Source organism: Emys orbicularis, chromosome 13 (assembly GCF_028017835.1).
Source record: "Emys orbicularis isolate rEmyOrb1 chromosome 13, rEmyOrb1.hap1, whole genome shotgun sequence".
NCBI lineage: Eukaryota > Metazoa > Chordata > Testudines > Emydidae > Emys > Emys orbicularis.
The window spans coordinates 50,776,176-50,797,505 of NC_088695.1; the positions used below are offsets into that span (position 1 = coordinate 50,776,176).

A 21,330-nucleotide genomic window follows, 5' to 3' on the forward strand; every position below is an offset into this window, starting at 1 on the left:
ACCAGAGATCCTCTCTGGACAGCTCCAGTTGAATTTAAGCGCTGTAGTCATGCCATCTGTCACCCCACTGCAGATTGGGAACCCCACTGCTGCAAAACCATCCACTACGCCCTGCACATTGCCCAGAGTCACAGTCCTGCATAACAGGAGGTGATTAATAGCCCTGCACACGTGCATGACAATCGCCCCTGTGGTGGATTTCCTGACTCCAAATTGATTCTGGACTGATCAGTAGCAATCTGACATTGTAAGTTTTCACAGGGCAATCACCACTTGCTTCTCAACTGTCAGTGCAGCTCTCATTTTGGTCTCCCTGCGCTGGAGGGCAGAGGCAAGTTCAGCGCACAGATCCAGCAATGTAGCCTTGCACATCCAAACATTCTGCAGCTGCTGCTTGTCATCTCAAACCTGTCTGATGATGTGATCCCACCAGTCAGTGCTTATTTCTCGGACCCAGAACCAGCGCTCCACCATCTGCGGCTGCTCTGTGAACACTGCCAACAACCTTGAATTGTTTCTATGTCCCACAGCAAGCTAGCCTCCAAGGAATTGTCGTATTCCCCACAGCTCCTTTTGCAGCTCTGCAAATACCGTAGGATCAGGTGCCCTGTGCTTGCAATACTCATGACAGTAGGGCACAGCTTTACATGCTCCATGCTTCTGTCAGAGATGGTGGACAGTGAAAAGGGACACACAGGTTTGCAGGGATTTTGAAAAAAAAAGGGGTGAAATATTATGGGCTGCAGATGAAATTATAGGATGGAGAACACTACATTATGGGAAGTTTAGAATCATAGAATCAGAGAATATCAGGGTTGGAAGGGACCTCAGGAGATCATCTAGTCCAACCCCCTGCTCAAAGCAGGACCAATTCCCAACTAAATCATCCCAGCCAGGGCTTTGTCAAGCCTGACCTTAAAAACCTCTAAGGAAGGAGAGTCCACCACCTCCCTAGGTAACCCATTCCAGTGCTTCACCACCCTCCTAGTGAAAAAGTTTTTCCTAAAATCCAACTTAAACCTCCCTAACTGCAACTTGAGACCATTACTCCTTGTTCTGTCATCAGGTACCACTTAGAACAGTCTAGATCCATCCTCTTTGGAACCCCCTTTCAGGTAGTTGAAAGCAGCTATCAAATCCCCCCTCATTCTTCTCTTCTGCAGACTAAACAATCCCAGTTCCCTCAGCCTCTCCTCATAAGTCATGTGCTCCCGCCCCCTAATCATTTTTGTTGCCCTCCGCTGGACTCTTTCCAATTTTCCCACATCCTTCTTGTAGTGTGGGGTCCAAAACTGGACACAGTACTCCAGATGAGGCCTCACCAATGTCAAATAGAGGGGAACGATCATGTCCCTCGATCTGCTGGCAATGCCCCTACTTATACAGCCCAGAATGCCGTTAGCCTTCTTGGCAACAAGGGCACACTGTAGACTCATATCCAGCTTCTCGTCCACTGTAACCCCTAGGTCCTTTTCTGCAGAACTGCTTCCTAGCCATTCGGTCCCTAGTCTGTAACAGTGCATGGGATTCTTCCGTCCTCAGTGCAGGACTCTGCACTTGTCCTTGTTGAACCTCATCAGGTTTCTTTTGGCCCAATCCTCTAATTTGTCTAGTTGACCTCATGTACCCAGTCATCCCGTATGACTTGTTTTGGCCTCATGAGTAGGGCCCTACAATTTCACAGCTGTGAAAAACATGTCATGGACTGTGAAATTGGCCCTGCCCCGTGAAATCTGATCTCCCCGAAATCAGCCGGGCTGGGGAGGGACAGCACTTGTCCTTCCCCTGCTTGGCTGTTATTGGAGGGAGATCAAACCCAACTCCAAAACTACACCCTCACTTCTGTGCTGCAGCAGCCCTAGAGCTGGGCTCCGGGCTACCATCTCCTGGGGCTCCTGCCCAGGCTCGAGGCACCTAGGCTGGGGACTGCTGTCCCCCATGGCTCCTGCCCAGGCTCAGGGTGCCTGGGCTGGGGGTTGCTGCTGCTGCCCAAGCTCAGGGACCTGGGCTTGGGACTGCCACTCCCTGGGGCTTTTGCCCTGCCCCCCAGGTCCTGCCTGAGCTCCAGACTTCCACCTCCCCTCTCCCCCTCAGCTCCAGTCGGGGCTCAAGGCATCTGAGCTCAGCCCCTGCAATGTCGCTGGGGCTTGGGGCTTCCACCCTGTGGCTCCTGTCCAGGGCATCTGGGCATGGGCCCTATGGGCCCCATATGTTAATCCACCACTGGCCCTGACTAGTGGCTAGGAGCCCCCATGTGGGGCATTCCCAGCAGCAGTTGAGAGAGAGGATGTACCTCCACCTCTGGGAGCCTCCTACAGCTGCAGGAAACAGAAGTGAGTATGGCAATCCTGCAACCCCCCTATAATAGCTTTGGGACTCCCCCAGAATCACCTTTTGGACCAGGACCCCCACGGTTACAACACCGTGAAATTTCAGATGCAAACATCTGAAATTGTGAAACTGACCAATTTTAAGACCCTGTGGCCATGAAATTGACCAAAGTGAACTGTGAATTTGGTAGGGCCCTACTCAAGAGGCATTGCAAAAACTTCATAAAACACCCTGCGCTGGAAGGTGGCGAGTTGCACAGTGAGATAGATACCTATGGTGCACTGCACTCTGCATCAATACAAGTGCTCCTGGTGAGGAAGCACACCACCAATACAATTAGCATAGTGTGCACATGCACAAGTGATGTAAAACTGCAGTGGGTGCATGAGAGATAAGTAGGGTGGGGATTAACTGTCCTCTTCATTATTGCTTTACAGGAAGAATTTCCTTTTGCTTTGCTCTCAGAGTCAGTCCCAAGTCCAGAGATATTAACATTTTGAGCCTTTTTTATTTTGTTACCTTTTGCTTACAAGCTGCCATATACAAAAAGTTATAATCTTCTCAGCCTTTATAAAGCTGTCCTTGGATAGGCTGTTTTTGGATTTTCAGTCAGGCTGAAGGGGTGCTATGTCAGGAATAAGTGAAGGCTTCCCACAGCCATGTCAAAGGTTGGGTCAGGTCTAGGCAAGATACCTGGCATGAGTGAGTCCACCCAATTTCTTTGAAGGCCCTTCACAGTTAATCCCCACCCTACTTCTCTCTCATTTGCAATCAAGCTGTCAATGCTCACTTCTGACTGGACTATGACGGCAGCCTTCACTACCCACTCAAATTTTCAAACAAGCACCTTTGGTCTTCTCCCACTTCTCCCACTCGCTTGGGAGGTGCTCCCTGTAAACATCTGCAAAGCTACTTCATTATCCACCTTCAAACCCCTCCTCAAAACTTTCCTCTGTGGTGATGCTTACAAAAACTTGACAATGGTTACCCCATTGATGTGCAGAGACCACGGTCCATCATGCTGACCAATACTGTCTCACTATTTACTTGTACTCCCCCATCTGTTCTTTCTTGTCTTATACTTAGATTATAAGGTCTTTGGGACAGGGACCACTGTTTTGTTCCGTGGGATGGGGCAGAGACAGGGAAGCAGTACATAAGTGTCTGCACATTTCCAGGTTAGTACAAGACTTCTGAAGTGTTTAAGTGTTATAAAAAAGTCAGTTTACCACACTTAGAGCCTAGGTTGTATGTGTCGAGCTGAATGCCAGGACATGCTCCCTTTAGTAATACAATAAAAGACAAATGAACAATGCCTGTGCTCATTCTAAAACTAGTCTTTCCATTTCTTTGTGTAATTAATGCAATTTTAGTTTGGTCTCTCTTTTTCAAATTCTTATAATACAATTTGCAAGTCTCCTTATTATCTCTTGTAAATAACAGATTCCTCAGAGTGCCCAGTTTGGTTGGCAGTTTGCAGAAAGTTTAGAATATTATTGTGGGATGAGCAGAGCCTATTACAAAGTCAAACTTCAGTAATTTAATGCTACTGCTAAGTCAAATTTCAGAAAAACCACATTCCTATACTTCCAAGGCATGACACAATTAGTGGGCAAATGGCTTTAGCTTGAAGTGCCAACCATTTAAAACCTCAACAAGCTGTGCTGTAACTGTTTGAGGAATCAGAACTATAATGTGGCCTGTCTATATGTCCTGAACCGCTTCAGAGCATCTGCAGTCAAAAAGGCTAAAGGAATGTTCGGAACTATTAGGAAAGCTTTAGAAAATTAGACAGAAAATATCATAACGTCACTATGATGACTTTGGGCAGGAATGGTGTCCCTAGCCTCTGTTTGCCAGAAGCTGGGAATGAGTGACAGGGGATGGATCACTTGATGATTACCGGTTCTGTTCATTCCCTCTGGGGCACCTGGCATTGGCCACTATCAGAAAACAGGATACTGGGCTAGACGGACCTTTGGTCTGACCCAGTAGGGCCATTCTTATGTTCTTATATAAATCCATGGTACATCTACACCATGAATACTGTGACCAGTTCTGGTCATCTCATCTCAAACAGGATATAGTGGAACTGTAAAGGTTCAGAGAAGTGCAACAAAGATGATCACAGGTATGGAATGGCTTCTGTACAAGGAGAGACTAAAAGGAGCAGGGCTGTTCAGCTTGGAAAAAGAGACAATTAAGGGGACGATGTGATAGAGGTCTATAAAATCATGAATGGTGTGGAGAAGAGTATCAGAGGGGTAGCCGTGTTAGTCTGGATCTGGAGAAAGTGAATAAAGAAGTGTTATTTACTTCTCCCCCCCCCAATAAAAAAAACAGAGGTCACCTGATGTAATTAATAGGCAGCAGGTTTAATATAAACCTAAGGAAATAATTGTGCATTGTCTGAAAAAGTAACTTGTTGAACTCATTGCCATGGGATGTTGTTATGGCCAAAAGTATAACTGGGTTAAGAAAAAAACAAGATAAGTTCATGGAGGATAAATCCATCAATAGCTATTGGCCAAAATGGTCAGAGAATCTAACCCCACGCTCAGGGCAACCCCCTAAACTTCTGACTGCCAGAAGTTGGGAGGGGAAGAAAGGGATAAGAACTTTTGAAAACTACCCTGTTCTCTACACTGCCCCTGAAGCTCTGGTATTGGCCACTGTCCGAGACAGGATCCTGGGCTAGATGGACCACTGGTCTGACCCACTATGGCAGTTCTTATGTTCTTATTCTTTCTTTAACTAAGCCTTGATTCACTGGAAGTGATAAATAAAAAAATGTTATTGCTGGGGCTGATTTACAGTGTTGGACTTACTTAAATAGACATGCTTAAATAGACAAGCTGGCTTTCTGCACCATGTACTCAGAATCCTCGTTGTTAGTGAGTTTCCAGCGTGGAAATTCCAGGTCCTCTTGCCAGACACAAGTCAGTCTTTACACTGGCTCTCACCAGAACTATGGAACATTTGATGGAGAAATTAAATCAAAGGGTTATCATTAGGTATGAAAGATATTGAAATAACTATCTGTGAATCAGGAACCTGCAATGATACCATCTGCTAACTCCACTTTTGATTGTCATATTACAAAATGTAAACACCCTGAAAATGTTGTATATACTGTTCTACGGTGAAGGTCAAATACATGTAAGTGAGAGAGCTATTGCTTTACAACCTCTTTTCCTGAAACCTGTGAAATTACTGGACAATCTAGCGGAACTAAGGAGATTGTTTGGAGAAGGGAACAAACGAAAGCATAACAATGATTGCTTGGGAAATTTTTATCATTTCATTAAAGAATACCAATAGTATACTTTTCTAAATAGCTTGTTAATTTTTCCTAAATTTAGTTTGTAACTCATTTAAAGTTTGAAAATGATTTCTCTACTAGTTTTGTTCACTTCCATTTGGCAAACGCTGAACTGTTTTCTTGTGTTACTAAAAGAGCAGAAGCTATCATAGCTGCCTTTTGTTTATTTCCCTGTTAATTATGACAACAAAATCATTGTTGATTCTAGGAATATAGATAGCTAGTAGCTTCAGCTGTTCAACTCACATTGTAACGAGGTATTTGAGATAAATAACTATTTTAACAAATTTCTGTAAATTGGTTCAAGCAGGCGTAGAAATGAATTAGCTAGTCTCTTGATAATATGGATGGAAAAAGCTCTTTCTTGAGTAATTTGCCTCCCTTTTGTCATCCTGAAAGATTTAAGCATAGTAACAGATCAAAAGCACAAATTCCTTGTTCAAGTTTCAGTTTTTCCATGTAAATGCTTTCGTGAACTGGACCCCAAATTATTCAAGACTCTCAGTGCACATGATGGCCCTTGAAGCAGTTTCAAAAGGGAGAAATTTTCCTCCTTCTTCAGAAGGAGACAGCAAACAATTTAAAAACAACACAATGTTCTGCAGTCCTTATTCATTTAGGAGCCTGAGTGGGATCAATAAGAAGCTCCTCAGTTAACTATTCTCAGATTATCAGATTCAGGCTGTAATCACAACTGGATATCTTCACCTAATGATGCTTCATTCTCTTCCACCTCTGAAATTCTATCAGAAATAGTGGTGTCTCTCTTGCTGTGTATTTATACCTGCCTACTGTATTTTCCACTCCATGCATCTGATGAAGTGGGTTATAGCCCACGAAAGCTTATGCCCAAATAATTTTGTTAGTCTCTAAGGTGCCACAAGGACTCCTCGTTGTTTTTGCTGATACAGACTAACTTGGCTACCCCTCTGAAACCGCTCTCTTCTATTTCACTAGGCTTTGGACACCTGAAAATCTTGCAGCAAGTGTTGCAACTCTGGTTGGAAGTTGCTAGAGGTTAGGAAATTGGTGTCCTTGTAAGGTTGCCAGCTGTGTTGCACCAGACTCAGCAGCATGAAACAACATGGTATTATCAGCAAAATTTTCATGACATATACATGACCAAACACAGTTTTTGTTTATCCTGTTGTGACAAAGCTCTGTCCTTGTCTCCGTGGGTCCCGCGTTTCTTGGCGGATTTCGCTAGCCTCAGAGGCTCTCTGTGACCCTCCACATAGCCCTTCTCTCTCTAGAGGCAAGGGTCACAGCCTACTGAGCCATTTTCATCATAAGCCAGCAAGGGAGGAGAACTACTCTCCCTTGCACAGTCTCTGTTGTCTCCCAGTCTCAGTGATTAATTTTGGGGGGGAGGGGGCAAGGGGGGAGCCTGGGCCCACCCTCTACTCTGGGCTCCAGCCCAGGGACCCTAATAGTATCAGCTATGGTAGCTGACCTTTTGGAAACAGGACTCATCATTGGCAAGGGGGTCAGACCAGCTGCCTCTGCCTATTCAAAGGCTGCACCTCCCAGCCCCAGTACCTACGTAGGCCTTTATCAAGGCCTCAGCCTGGGGAGTTGCCAGGCTGGAGCTCCCCGGCTCCTCTTGCCCTTCCCCGGCACTGCTCTGTCCAAGGTACCCTTTGCTCCTTCAGGCAGCTAGGTCCATCTCTCTCCAACGCTAGAGAGAGACTCTTCTGTCTCCTGGCCCCACAGCCCTTTTATCCAGGCCAGCTGTGGCCTGATTAAGCCAGCCACACCTGGGACCAACTACCTCACCAGCCTCCCTCAGCTGCTCTTAATCCCTTTTAGCTTGGAGTGAGGCAGCTGCCCCACTACAGGGGCATTTGCTGGACACCTCATGCAGCCAGTTACAAAACTCCCCTAAAGTTTCTCAAAATAATAGATGATAATTTCTTAACACAGGAAGTCCTGCACCCAACATGGGGTACATTCAATAGTTGGACCTCATTAACTCAAATAAGAGTTAATCACTGACCTAAACATTAGTGTTACCACTGTACCAAAGATCACAATCTCGTTACATTTACCTTGTGCAAACAGAATATGGCACCAATCAATAATATGTATATTTAGAACTTTAAAAGGGTTAATTTCCCAAAGATTAATGTAATCAGTGGTATAACTGTCTGGGAAAACAAATCTGAAATGAAAAGCTTTAATGAAAACTGGGACTTGTTCATGGATATCCTATTGCAGTGTTTCTCAAACTGGGGTCTCTGGACCTTGGGGGTCCATGAGGGTACTCCAGGGGGTCCAAGGGCCCCGCTGATCAACTCCTCCCCCTCCTTCCCAGAGCCTCCTAAGTCCTGCATGCCGGGGAACAGCTGTTCAGTGGTGTGCAGGAGGCGCTGGGAGGGAGGGAGAGGAGCGGGGATGGGGTGAGCTTGGGGGAGGGGCAGGGGTGAAGCGGGGGCAGGAAGAGGTGGGGTGGGGGCAGGGCCTGGGGCTGAGTGGGGGGCTTGGGGGTCCGCAAAATTTTTTTAAATCAAAATGGGGATCCTCGGGTTGCTAAAGTTTGAGAACCACTGTCCTATTGGATGTCCATGATCCCACAGATAGACAAAAAAGGTAATTCTCGGCTAGAAGCCAACCTGGTTAAAAGAAGATGCAAAAGTGGTAATAAAACATAAAACAATTATATATAAAGGATGGGAAACAAGGAAGTAAATGGCAATGAATATAAAGTTATAAAAGTTAAAAAAATTTAGGTGACATAAAAAAGGGAAGCCAAAAGGAATCAATGAAATATCAGAGGCCAAAGGAGTTAAAGATAATAAGAAAACATTTTTTAAATGTAATCAGTAACAAGAAAAACCCTATGTCAGGTATATAACCATAGCTAGATGCAGATGGTAAAATTGTAAACAGTGATGTAGAAAAAGCAGAAATGTTGAATGGATATTTCTGTTCAGAATTTGGAATGAAGCAGGAAGATGTATCCAACCCATATGATGATGTAGATGGAACAGAAAGTTTGCCATCTTTAACAAAGGAGGATGTGACGCGGCATCTGCTAAAATTAAACATTTTCAAATCAACACTCCCAGATAACTTACATCCAACGATCATAAAGGAACTAGCTGAGGAGCTCTCTGAACCACTGAAGTAAATATTTAAAAAAAATCTTGAAAAATTGGGAAAATTCCAAAGGACTGGAGGATTGCCAACATAGTTCCAATATTTAAAAAGGGTCAAGGGATGATCCAGGGTTCCATAGACAGATCAGCCAGACAGAGATTCTGGGTAAAATAATGGAAGAGTTAATTTGTGACTAGCAACAAAGGATTAGAGACAAAAAAAAAAAAAAAAATGAATGCCAGTCTGCATGATTTCTCAGAAGGTAGATCTTGTCAAATAAATCTGTTGTCTTTTTTGGACAGCATTGATAAAAGGAACTGTGTTGATAGAATATATATGGATTTCTCCAAGGTATTTGACCTAGTACCACATGACATTTTGATTTACAAACTTGCATTATATGTGTGACAGTCTATTCCTATGTTCACTCTTTTTACAAAGCTATAATGGATTTTGTACAAAGTACGCCTTGTGAGGTATCATTGAAAAACTCATACTGTGCTGGTAAAATATGTGACAATAACATTGTATGTAAAGTTATAAGATTCTACTGTATACAATTACTGAGACATATTCCAAGTTCAGAAAAGCAGGCACAAACTTGTTCCTCAAAGACAAAAGGCAAATTGACACCTCAGCTAGGTGTCAACAAAATCAAACGGACTATCACTTGGTTAAGCAGCTATTCTTTGGCAGGAAAGAGTGTAAGCAAGAAATTTACATCTTGGCAAAGAAACAGCTGGAAGTTCCCATCCCACAGACTTTCTGTCTCCTTAACCCCACCTGGAGATGTTTTGCAAAGAGGAGGAAAAGATATAAAAATGGGGGAACAGACGCCCCAAATGATCTCTCCTTTCATCTCTACTCACGGCATCAACACCACCTGAAGGACAAAGGAAGCATCATTGGACTGAGGAGGGATCCTGGCTGAAAGATCCAACCAGTAATACTGCTAAAGCATGTCGTGAAATAAACCTTTTGCTTTGAATTCACTTAGCTTGTTAAATTAGGTGTTAGTTGCGTTTTACATTTTATTTCTTTTTAACCAGTTCTGACTTTTATGCCTCATTACTTGTAATTAGGGCTGTTAAACGACTAAAAAAAAAATCAATCGCAATTAATCATGCTGTTAAACAATAACAGAATACCATTTATTTAAATATTTTTGGATGTCTTCTACATTTTCAAATATATTGATTTCAATTACAACACAAAGTGTACAATGCTCACTTTATATTTATTTTTATTACAAATATTTGCTCTGTAAAAAATAAAAGAAATAGCATTTTTCAATTCATCTCATACAAGTACTGTAGTGCAATCTCTTTATCATGAAAGTTGAACTTACAAGTGTAGAATTATGTACAAAAAATAACTGCATTCAAAAATAAAAATGTAAAACTTTAGAGCCTGCAAGTCCACTCAGTCCTACTTCAGCCAATCGCTCAAACAAACAAGTTTGGTTACAATTTGCAGGAGATAATGCTTCCCGCTTCGTTTACAGTGTCACCTGAAAGGGAGAACAGGTGTTTAAATAAATAAATAAATGGAGATATCCTATCTCCTAGAACTGGAAGGGACCTTGAAAGGTCATCGAGTCCAGCCCCCTGCCTTCACTAGCAGGACCAAGTACTGATTTTGCCCCAGATCCCTAAGTGGCCCCCTCAAGGATTGAACTCACAACCCTGGGTTTAGCAGGCCAATGCTCAAACCACTGAGCTATCCCTCCCCCCCAACAGTGTTCGCATGGCACTGTTGTAGCAAGATATTAACGTGCCAGATGTGCTAAAGATTCATATGTCCCTTCATGCTTTAACCTCCTTTCCAGAAGTCATGCATCCATGCTGATGACGGGTTCTGCTCAATAACGATCCAAAGCAAAGCAGACCGATGTATGTTCATTTTCATCATCTGAGTCAGATGCCACCAGCAGAAGATTGATTTTCTTTTTTGGTGGTTCGGGTTCTGTAGTTTCCGCATCTGAGCATTGCTCTTTTAAGACTTCTGAAAGCATGCTCCACACCTCGTCCCTTTCAGATTTTGGACAGCACTTCAGATTCTTAAAACTTGGGTTGAGTGCTATAGCTATTTTTAGAAATCTCACATTGGTATTTTCTTTGCATTTTGTCAAATCTGCTGTGAAAGTGTTCTTAAAACGAACATGTGCTGGGTCATCATCCGAGACTGCTATAACATGAAATATATGGTAGACTGCGGGTAAAACAGAACAGGCTATACACTATTCTCCAAGGAGTTCAGTCACAAATTCAATTAACGCATTATATTTTTAACGAGCATCATCAGCATGGAAGCATGTCCTCTGGAATGGTGGCTGAAGCATAAAGGGGCATATGAATGTTTAGCATATCCAGCACGTAAATACCTTGCAACATCAGCTACAAAAGTGCCATGCGAATGCCTGTTCTCACTTTCAGGTGACACTGTAAATAAGTAGCAGGCAGCAGTATCTCCTATAAATGTAAACAAATGTGTGTGTCTTAGCGATTGGCTGAACAAGAAGTAGGACTGAGTGGACTTATAGGCTCTAAAGTTTTACTTTGTTTTGTTTTTGAGTGTAGTTATGTAACAAAAAAATGACATTTGTAAGTTACACTTTCACGAAAAAGAGATTGCACTACAATACTTGTATGAGGTGAATTGAAAAATACTACTTTTGTTTATCATTTTTACAGTGCAAATATTTGTAATAAAAATAATAATATAAAGTGAGCACTGTGCACTTTGTATTCTGTGTCATAATAGAAATCAATATATTTGAAAAAGTAGAAAAACATCCACAAATATGTAATACATTTCAATTGGTATTCTATTGTTTAACAGTGTGATTAATTTTTTTAATCGCGATTAATATTTTTTAGTTAATCATGTGAGTTAACTGCGATCAATCAACAGCCCTACTTGTAATCACTTAAAAATCTATCTTTCTGTAGTTAATAAACTTGCTTGATCTAAACCAGTGAGTGTTTGGATTGAAGTGTTTGGGAAACTTCATTTGGGGTAACAGGATTTGTGCATATTTTCTATTAATGAAATGATATACCTTCAATGAGCTTGTATTGTCCAGGATGGTACTGGGTAGTACAAGTTCCACATTTCTGGGGAAAAGTCTGGGACTGAGAGTTTCCTGGTATTGCCCTGCAGTGTAATTCATGGGTGGCTGGCTATAGCACTCATACAGTATAGCTGGGAGTGATTTACATGCTGGAAGCTGTTTGTGAGCAAACCAGGAGTGGTTACTCTCACAACGAAGCAGTGTAAAAGGCACCCCACGCTGGAAAATTGAGGGGATGAATCTGTTCAACAGTCCAGACTGTACCCTGGGGAATGTCACAATACGCAATTAACAGGGTTAAAAAAAACATTAGATGGTCTAAAAACTGGTTCACTGACAGATCTCAACATGTAGTTGGTAATGGTGAGATATACTATCACACTAATATTTTTATGAATAATCTAGATGAACTTATACAATAATAACGATATATAAAATAATGATTTTATAAAACATTTGCTGATAAAATTTGCAGATGAGACAAAGATTGCTGGGGTAGTAAATAACGAGGAGGACAGGTTACTGTTACACGGTGATCTGAATTGCCTGGTTAAATGGTTACAATGCAACAAAATGTGTTTTAATACAGTCAAATTCAAGGTAATACATCTGGGAACCAAGATCGGAGGTTATATCTACAGGATGCAAGATTCTGTCTTGGTAAAGCACTTAGGAGTCATGATAGATAATCAACTCAACATGAGACCTCAATACAATGCTGTGACAAAAAGGGCTAATGTGCTCCTTGAACGTAATAAAAAGGGGAACATCAAGTAGAAGTAGGTAAGTGAACTTGCCTCTGTACATAGTATTGGTAAGATCACTGCTAGAATACTGTGTCCAGTTCTGATAGCCACTCTTCAAGGAGGATGTGGAAATACTACAGAGAGTTCAACAGAAGGCCATAAAAATGATCGAGGGGCTGAAAAACAAGCCTTAAAATCAGGGCCGGTGCAAGGAAGTTTCGCACCCTAGGCGAAACTTCCACCTTGCGCCCCCCCCCCCCACCTAACCCCATCCCTCCACGGCAGCTAACCCAGCCCCCCACCCGGGGACCCCGCCATCCCCCCCACCCGGGGAGCCCCCCCCGCAGCAGCTACACCCTCTCCGCGGCAGCTAACCCCGCCCGGGGAGCCCGCCTCCACGGCAGCTAACCCCGCCTGGGGAGTCCCCCCCCCTGCGGAAGCTAACCCCGCCTGGGGAGCCCGCCCCAGCTCACCTCGGCTCCGCCTCCTCCGCTGAGCACACCGGTGCCGCTCTAATTCTCCTCCCCTCGCAGGCTTGCGGCGCCGATTGGAGGAGACTTAGAGCGGGGGCTGAGTGCTCAGCGGAGGAGGCAGAGTGGAGGTGATCTGGGGCGGGGAGCAGTTCCCCTGTGCACCCCCACCCCCGTTACTGCGGGCGGCCCTCCCCGCGCCGCCGCCCCCCCCCCCCCGCCCCAGCTCACCTCCACTCCACCTCCTCGTCTGAGCGGGCTTTTAGGTGCCCCCAACCACTAGGCGCCCTAGGCGGCAGCCTAGTTTGCATAAATGGTTGCACCGGCCCTGCTTAAAATGTGAGGTTTAGGGAGCTCAGCTTATCCAAGATACAGCTGAAAGGTGACTCAGTTGCTGCACATAGGCACTTACAGCTAGAAAAGACATCTGATGGGGTGGGGGGCTTTCCAACATTGCTGACAAAGGCATAACAGGATCCAATAGCTGGAAGTTGGATTTAGATAAATTCAACATTGAAATAAGACACAATTTCCTAGCAGTGAGTGTGATTAAACATTGGAACAGCTTACTGGGAGAGGTGGTGGATTCACCATCGCTTAGAGACTTTATGAAGAAATTAGATATCTTTTTAAAAGATACACTTCAATCAAGCTTCTAAGAGAAATTCTATGGCCTGTGTGCATGGGGGCAGAATGGATGGTCATAATAGTCCTTTCTGATTTTGGAATCTGTGACTGAGTCTCCCCTAGTCTTCCCCTTCCTTCAAGGCCATGGGGAGAACAGGTCTGCCTGCATCACTCTCAATAGGCTCATAACACTTTCAGTTCTATAATCAAATCTCATACTTCAGGGCTTCAGCCAGTTGCCTGCAGGGATCAGGAAGGATTTTTTTAAGCTGATGTACAATTGGCTTAAATGTATTCAGTTTTGCCTTCCTCTGAAGCATCAGAGATTGGCTACAGCTGGAGATGGGACACCAAGCAGTGGACCAGTGGCCTGAGAAGTTACAGAGGATCTTCTTTCTAGATGCATGGCTGGGAGTTAGTTTCTTCAAACCTGAAGAAGAGCTGTGTGTAAGCTCGAAAGCTCGTGTGTCTCACCAACAGAAGTTGGTCCAATAAAAGATATTACTTCACACATCTTGTCTTGCTCATATGCTCAGGATCATACTGATTACCAGATTTGGGATCAGGAAGGAATTTTCCCTCAGGTCAGAATGACTGGGATCTTGAGGATTTTTCACCTTCTTCTGAAGCAAAGGGCACGATTCACCTGCTGGGATCATCTCAATCAATTCTGTGCCACAGCAGGGACCTTGGGTATTGGTGCCACCTTGTTTTCTCCTGTGCTCAGCATGTGACACATAGGCTACGTCTTCACTACAGGGGGGGGGGTCGATTTAAGATACGCAAATTCAGCTACGCGAATAGCGTAGCTGAATTCGACGTATCGCAGCCGACTTACCCCGCTGTAGGGACGGTGGCAAAATCGACCTCTGCGGCTTCCCGTCGACGGCGCTTACTCCCATCTTCGCTGGTGGAGTAAGAGCGTCGATTCGGGGATCGATTGTCGCGTCCCAACGGGACGCGATAAATCGATCCCCAAGAGGTCGATTTCTACCCGCCGATTCAGGCGGGTAGTGTAGACCTAGCCATAATTAAGGCTCCTGAGGGCTGAAATGTTTTGGTCTAACCAAAGTCTCTGACTTTTATATAGGGGTATCTAGATGAAATGTAATGGTCTATGATGTACAGGAGTTTAGATCATCTTGCCTGATGGACCTTTCTGGCCTTAAACACTATGCAACATTAATCCACAGTGCCTCAGAATTACAGAGATTTCTTTAAATCTGTGCCAATAAATTGTTAGCATAGTAGGGTTATGGAGAGGCTGTGTGGTCCGGTGGACAGGGGACGGGGCTGGAAGTCAGGAGACACGGGTGTTATTCCCAGCTCTGCTACTGACCCGTTGTGTAACCTTGGCCATTTTGCATTAGCTCTCTGTCCCTCTATTTCTCCTTCCACCCTTTGTCTGTTTTGTCTTTTCTAGTTAAACTGTAACATTTTTCAGGTAGGGACTGTTCCTTACTATATGTTTGTATGATAACTTGCACAATGGGTCCCTGATCTCAGCTGGGGTCTCTATCTGTTACCATAATACAAATAAATAATAAATAATATTATAGGAGCGTATACCTGCCACAAAGTAATAGCTTTGTAAGGACTGACCAAGTTACAATGCTGCTCCAACAGCAGCATGACAGTATATGAATTGTTCAGTTATTGAGGACTCATTTTAGTATCTTCTCCTAATAAAGTTCTGCTATAAAGACGAGTGGTATTATATTCCTCTAGTTAATCGTTTTATTAAGAGGGGAAGAGTATTCTTAATAAGGATGATAATACAGGGGAGAAGTGTTAGTGTTCCTCTTAACTGTTCAATATTCAGTTATTTAAGTAATTCCTGGAACATCTATGACAGTTGGGTTTATGGATAATTAAGTGACTGTAACTTTAGGACCACTCTCATATACTAAAATTAGTGTAAATAGAGAGAATCTACTATTGTATCTTCACTCCTCCAGAAGACTGACCTACTGTGAATTCTTTCCTAGTCATGCTTACCTTGATCTATGTTGCTTTGAGGGCTGAGAATAGAAGGGCTTGATCCCATATCTAGAATTTGCCAAATATCCTGGAGGGAGCTGTGTACTCCAGATGATGACATCCAGGCCTGTTGGGATTGGCTAGTGCTCTCCCTACTGAGTTGCTGTGATTGGTTTGTTTCTGAGGATGTACATTCCTTTTGTTGCCCTGGACTGCAATTTCTAACAGAAGATTCCAGTTGAACCTGTGAGAATCAAAACATCCCCTTAAGAGGATATCTACTCTTCAGATGGAGGACACCTGGAAATTGGGTTAATCAAAAGAGGGAGGGGAGAGGGTCAGGGCTGGGAGCTTCTCAGTGAGATAGCTAGATGGTTTCAGCAGCTGGGAGACAAGCTGTGTTATTATTTCTAATTTAGACAGGGCATAAGGGGAAAGAGGATGAGGTTGGAACATGGACAGTGTGGTTGGGATACAACTTGTTTAAAATATGTTTTATAAAATAAAGCTGTATTATAAATACTATTTTGCACTTAATCAATAAATAACTAAAGTAATGAATTTTCAGTGTCTTCTAGAAAATGAGTATTAGTTACATAGAACTAAATCACATGTTCAAAAGTAGATCAAACTAGTCAAAAATTCCTGTACTGTACCTGAATCTCAGGTAGTTCCGCTCCCTCACCACCGCTACTTGGAACATTTCCACCACTTAAGCTCTCTATTGAGCTAGGAAACGTAATCATAGAAGTCAATCTTGAGAAACGTTGTCGCTGTGCATACTGGAGCTCCTGTTATGAAAAGAAGCCAGCCCAAATTATTGCACATTTCATTTAACACAAGCATCTACAGATAACCTGCAATGTGTTTCCTGAGCCTCTGGAAAGACTGTATTTACAGGTCAGTTTCTTGTGATTACTGTAAGCACTAAATAATATCTCTATTTTATGTGTCAAGTAGGAAATTAAACTACATTATGTACCCACAAGATCAATATTGCGATGACGGGGTAGTTTTCCCTGCACACGCAGTAGCACGTAGTGGTCAGCCCATCCCGCTACATGACATGGACCTTTAAAGGTTTGAAATATTCAGTATAAGGACCTAAGGGGGATATAGACAGAGAGGAAGCAGTCCCAGGAATGAATGATGCTTGGGACGAAATCTCATCACTGTATCTTTAGGGGCCTGGAGCCAGGAGCCTTGCAGAGAGGGTGTGGCCAGGTTCCCATCTCACCCAGTCAATTGGGAATGAGCTGGATTTGAGATGGGGACTAGCATATATGCTAGCTATTCCCTCATAACAGGACAGACACCAGGAAGAGAGGGCTGCCTGCTGGATCCTCTTAGCCTGAAGATTAATTGAGGAAAAAGGGGCCCGCTGAGGAAGCAGCTGGCTACGAGTTTTCAGCTGGCTAAATTATAACCCAGCCCCAAGGAGGAGAGCTGAGCACTCCTATTTAAGTAGAGAGGTAATAACTTTCTGAATTAGCATGAACAGCTGACCAGGACTTTTCTAGGGACCCAGTGCAGGGGCAACTAACAAGCAAGTCATCCTATGTAGAAGAAATTAATAAATCAGATCCCAGAAAGGAGATACAGGTTTTTGATTGAAAGAACCCAAGGGGATGCTGAGTGCAATGCACTAGTAGGGCCCCAAGGGGATGTGCTCACCCCTTGACAATGCTCACCCTTGACAATGGCCAAAACTCCACTCCTAATAATTCCTCCCAAACTCTCTCCACAACCTCCAGGGGTGCTGGAACAATTTTTATAGTTGGGTGTGTGTGTGCTGAGAGCCATTGAACCAAACTGTAAACCCTGTATATAATGGAAACCACTTCAAGCCACGGGGTACAGCAGCACCCCCAGCACCCCTAGTTCCAGCACCTCTGCAAGAAGAGCTCAATGCCAGGGAGCACTTTGCACCAATGCCAAAGTACTCAGTGCCAAATCGGAGCGGCTCAGCTCTGAGACTTATCTGAGGGCGGCTTCCATGAGGACAACCTTCAGCCTAATGTCTCTGTCCTTTTTAGTGCAGGGTCTGAAGTCCCGACAGATCTGGCACTTGTCCCTCACATGAGTTTCCCCCAAGCACTTTAAGCAGCTGGAGTGCAGGTCACTAACGGCATAGGTTTGCAACAGCTCTGCCAACCATGGTTTTGAAGCTATGATGACAATTACCTTTGATTGTTACTGGAATAGTATATGCAGGGCCGGTGCTACCATTTAGGCAAACTAGGCGGTTGCCTAGGGCGCCAAGATTTGGGGGCGCCAAAAAGCGGTGCCCCCAATTTTTTTTTACATCGTTCTTACACCCCCTCCCCGAGCGCGCGGTCGCTGCTCCACTTCTCCCGCCTCCCAGGCTTGCAGCGCCAATCAGGTGTTTGGCGCCGCAAGCCTGGGAGAGGAGGAGAATTAGAGCGGGGGCGGCATGCTCGGGGAGGAGGCGGAGCAGAGGTGAACTGGGGTGGGGAGCTGCCGCATGGCTCCCCGGGCGGGGGAGCTGCCGCCGGGGGGGAGGGCGCCTCAGGGCTGGGAGCTGCCGCAGGGCTGTGGGGGTGGGGCGCAAGGTGGAAGTTTCGCCTAGGGCGCGAAACTTCCTTGCACCGGCCCTGAGCATATGGCTGTTGGTGGATGGATTGAGAGTGAACTTTGTGCCACTGGCATTTGGTTAGTAATTCTATTGAAGATGTGTAAGTGAGAAGAGCTCTAGCTCCCTCTTGCAAAACTGTGCTGGTGCTACAGGGTTGAGAGTAGTGAAAAGACAGCAGCTCTGACTCAATGCATACAAAGAACGTATCTACTGATTAATTAAAGTACATAGAGTGAAATGCCAGCTCCACCAAAGTCAATGGCAAACCCCCGACTGACCTCTATAGAGCCAGGATTTCACTCACATTCTGTTTTTCTGACCATAACTTCATTTTAAACTAATAAAATCTGACTTTAGCGCTCCCTTCTCCAACTTCCTCCCCTCATGCTCCCAGTTTGCATGTTTGAATGTACATGCTATTATAATTATTTGGATGAGTGCATTTTAAAAATCTGTGAATTCCAAGTAAATTTAAACATATGTCACATGTTTTCAAATGGACCACAACTATCATTTTAAATCTAAATTTCTTCAAGACAGTCCTAAATGAGGAGTATGTCTGAAATTTTAATATAGTAACATAGAAATGAATCTGAAAAGTTTCTTAGGTGAAAAACATTTCCCCTCCACTCTAGGTTTAGTTAACTCAAAGTCAGCCAAATGTAGTTATCACAAATGGTCCAAAAAGGCTTCTGGGCTGAGATCTAGCATGAGATATTTCAATCCAAGAAGATTCTGGGGAAAGTTATAAGCAACTGAAAATATGGGTTTAGCACAATGTCTCAATAATCTGGTCAAAAACCTAGTTTTATGGAGGATACATCATTACCTGTGTTGTAAGCTGGTACTGTAGACGCTCTAAAGCTGAGAATCGATGCTGTGCTTCATTGGCAAGCTCTTTAGGATACAGAGCACCATAAACAGTATGAACAGGGCACTGTTTAGAGCTAATGTAATGCTGAAGTCCTAAAAAGGAGAGAAAATAAATTATGAAGAGGGAATTTTCTATATTGTCACTCTTAACTAAAAAAAATATTTCCCCTTCATTTAGGTGCTTACAGCAGTCATAAATGAGTTACAGAACATGGCAGCCTCTCATTGCATAGGGATACAAAGCTGTGTCAGAATTGGCCTAGAAATGTCTTTTCCTACTAGTGATTTTTTTCAATCCTTTTACTAGTGAGAGATTTTCATTGTAGAGATTTTAATTCTACAATGAAATTCTCTCACATGACCTCAAAATTCATCTTAAGTTTATTTGATGATAAAGTTATTCTGCTTTCTTCTCCTCTTCCATGAGGATCAAACAATGATTCCATGAGACGAATAACCTCTTTATAAATACAGAACCAAATTTTCACTCTTATACAAAGTCCACACTGACACTTTAGCACTAGGTTGTTCTTTACTGAATATCTTCATATCCAAGAGTTACTGACTGGCAAACTCTGTGTCATGTTTTAGCCCAGCACCTTCTGCATTAGGGACAAACTTGCTCTCAACCACTAGCACAGGAGTGGGCAAACTACGGCCTGTGGGCCAGATCTGGCTGTAAGCCCTTTTAAGCCGGCCTGCGAGCTCCCGCTGGGGAGTGGGGTCTGGGGCTTGCCCAGCTCCGGTGCTCCAGCCGGAGTGCAGGGTCAAGGGCCACACCACACGGCTCCTGGAAGCCGTGGCATGGCCCCGCTCTGGCACTCCAGCCAGGGAGTAGGGTCGGGGGCTGCTCCACGCAGCTCCCGGAAGCCACAGCATGGCCCCCCTCTGGCTCCTATGCGCTCCAATGGTCCCCTCCGGTGCTCCAATGGGAGCTGCAGGAATGGTGCCTGCAGACAGGGCAGCATGCAGAGCTGCCTGGCTGTGCCTCCACATAAGAGCCGGAGAAGGGACATGACGCTGCTTCCGGGAGCTGCTTGAGGTAAGCGCTGCTCGGAGCCTGCACTCTTGAGACTCCCCCCATGCCCCAACCCCCTGCCCCAGCTCTGATCCCCCTCCCACACTCCAAACCCCTCGATCCCAGCCTGGAGTACCCTCCTGCACCCCAAACCCCTCATCCCCAGCCCCACCCCAGAGCCTGCATCCCCCAGCCAGAGTCCTCACTCCCCCCACTGCACCCCACTCCCCCAACCCAGCCCAGGGCCCCCTCCCTCACCCTGAACTCCTAATTTCTGGCCCCACCCTGGAGCCCGCACCCCCAACTAGAGCCCCACACCCCAACCCCAATTTTCTGAGCATTCATGGTCCGCCATACAATTTCTATTCCCAGATGTGGCCCTTGGGCCAAAAAGTTTGCCCACCCCTGCACTAGCACCTAATTCTCACATTAGGAACAGAAATGCACTGTCTCAAGGATCAGCCTGCTCCCCGCACTTTACTTTCACATTAGGCCTTGTCTACACTACAGGGGAAATTCGATCTAAGCTATGCAATTTGAGCTACATGAATAGCGTAACTCAAATCGACATAGTTTAGATCTACTTACCATGGGATCCACACTATGCAATGTCGACGGAAGACACTCTCCTATTGACTCCCCCTACTCTTCTCGATCCAATGGAGTCAATGGGAGAGCGATCTGCATCAATTTAGTGGGTCTTCACTAGACCCGCTAAATTGACCAGTGATGCATCAATTGCCACTCATTGATCCCCTGGTAAGTGTAGACAAGCCCATCTAGCTCTCTACATCTCAAATCAGTGTGATTTACTCTCCCATCAGGAACAAAAGCCTTATATAGAATGAATTTACCTTCCTTTGATACTACACCAAGTTCTGCTCGAAGTCTGTTTCCCATTTCAATTAGTTGCTGCTTTTCTTGGCTCAGAATAGAGATCTTTCTCACTGCTTCCTTCAGTTTACTCTGCATCTCCTGTGCAGAGCAATTCATACACTGGTGGGGGCCATCGCCTGACCCCACCCCTGATAATTGTTGTCTGAGATCTACAATTTCTTCTTGAAGCCCTTTAATCACTGAACCCTGAAAGGGAAAGAGACAGCATAAAAGTTCCTTTAATTTAAGGATAAGGGTAGGATACAAACTATTTTATTTAGAAGTTGGTTGTTCCCCCCCCCAAAAGCCAAAACCAACA

The 21,330-nt window shown here is 44.5% G+C and overlaps 1 protein-coding gene across 1 annotated transcript in view; it reads right to left on the reverse strand.

Annotated features, from left to right (window-relative positions):
* CCDC57 (coiled-coil domain containing 57) overlaps positions 1 to 21,330 on the reverse strand; it is a 125,738-nt gene that overhangs the window by 21,705 nt on the left and 82,703 nt on the right. Inside the window, exons 14-17 of the mRNA XM_065415831.1 lie at positions 20,990 to 21,218; positions 19,074 to 19,210; positions 16,305 to 16,439; positions 15,667 to 15,892 (exon numbers count right to left, since the gene is read on the reverse strand). Coding sequence (XP_065271903.1) covers positions 15,667 to 15,892; positions 16,305 to 16,439; positions 19,074 to 19,210; positions 20,990 to 21,218 — 727 coding nt within the window. The remainder of the gene's footprint in view (positions 1 to 15,666; positions 15,893 to 16,304; positions 16,440 to 19,073; positions 19,211 to 20,989; positions 21,219 to 21,330) is intronic.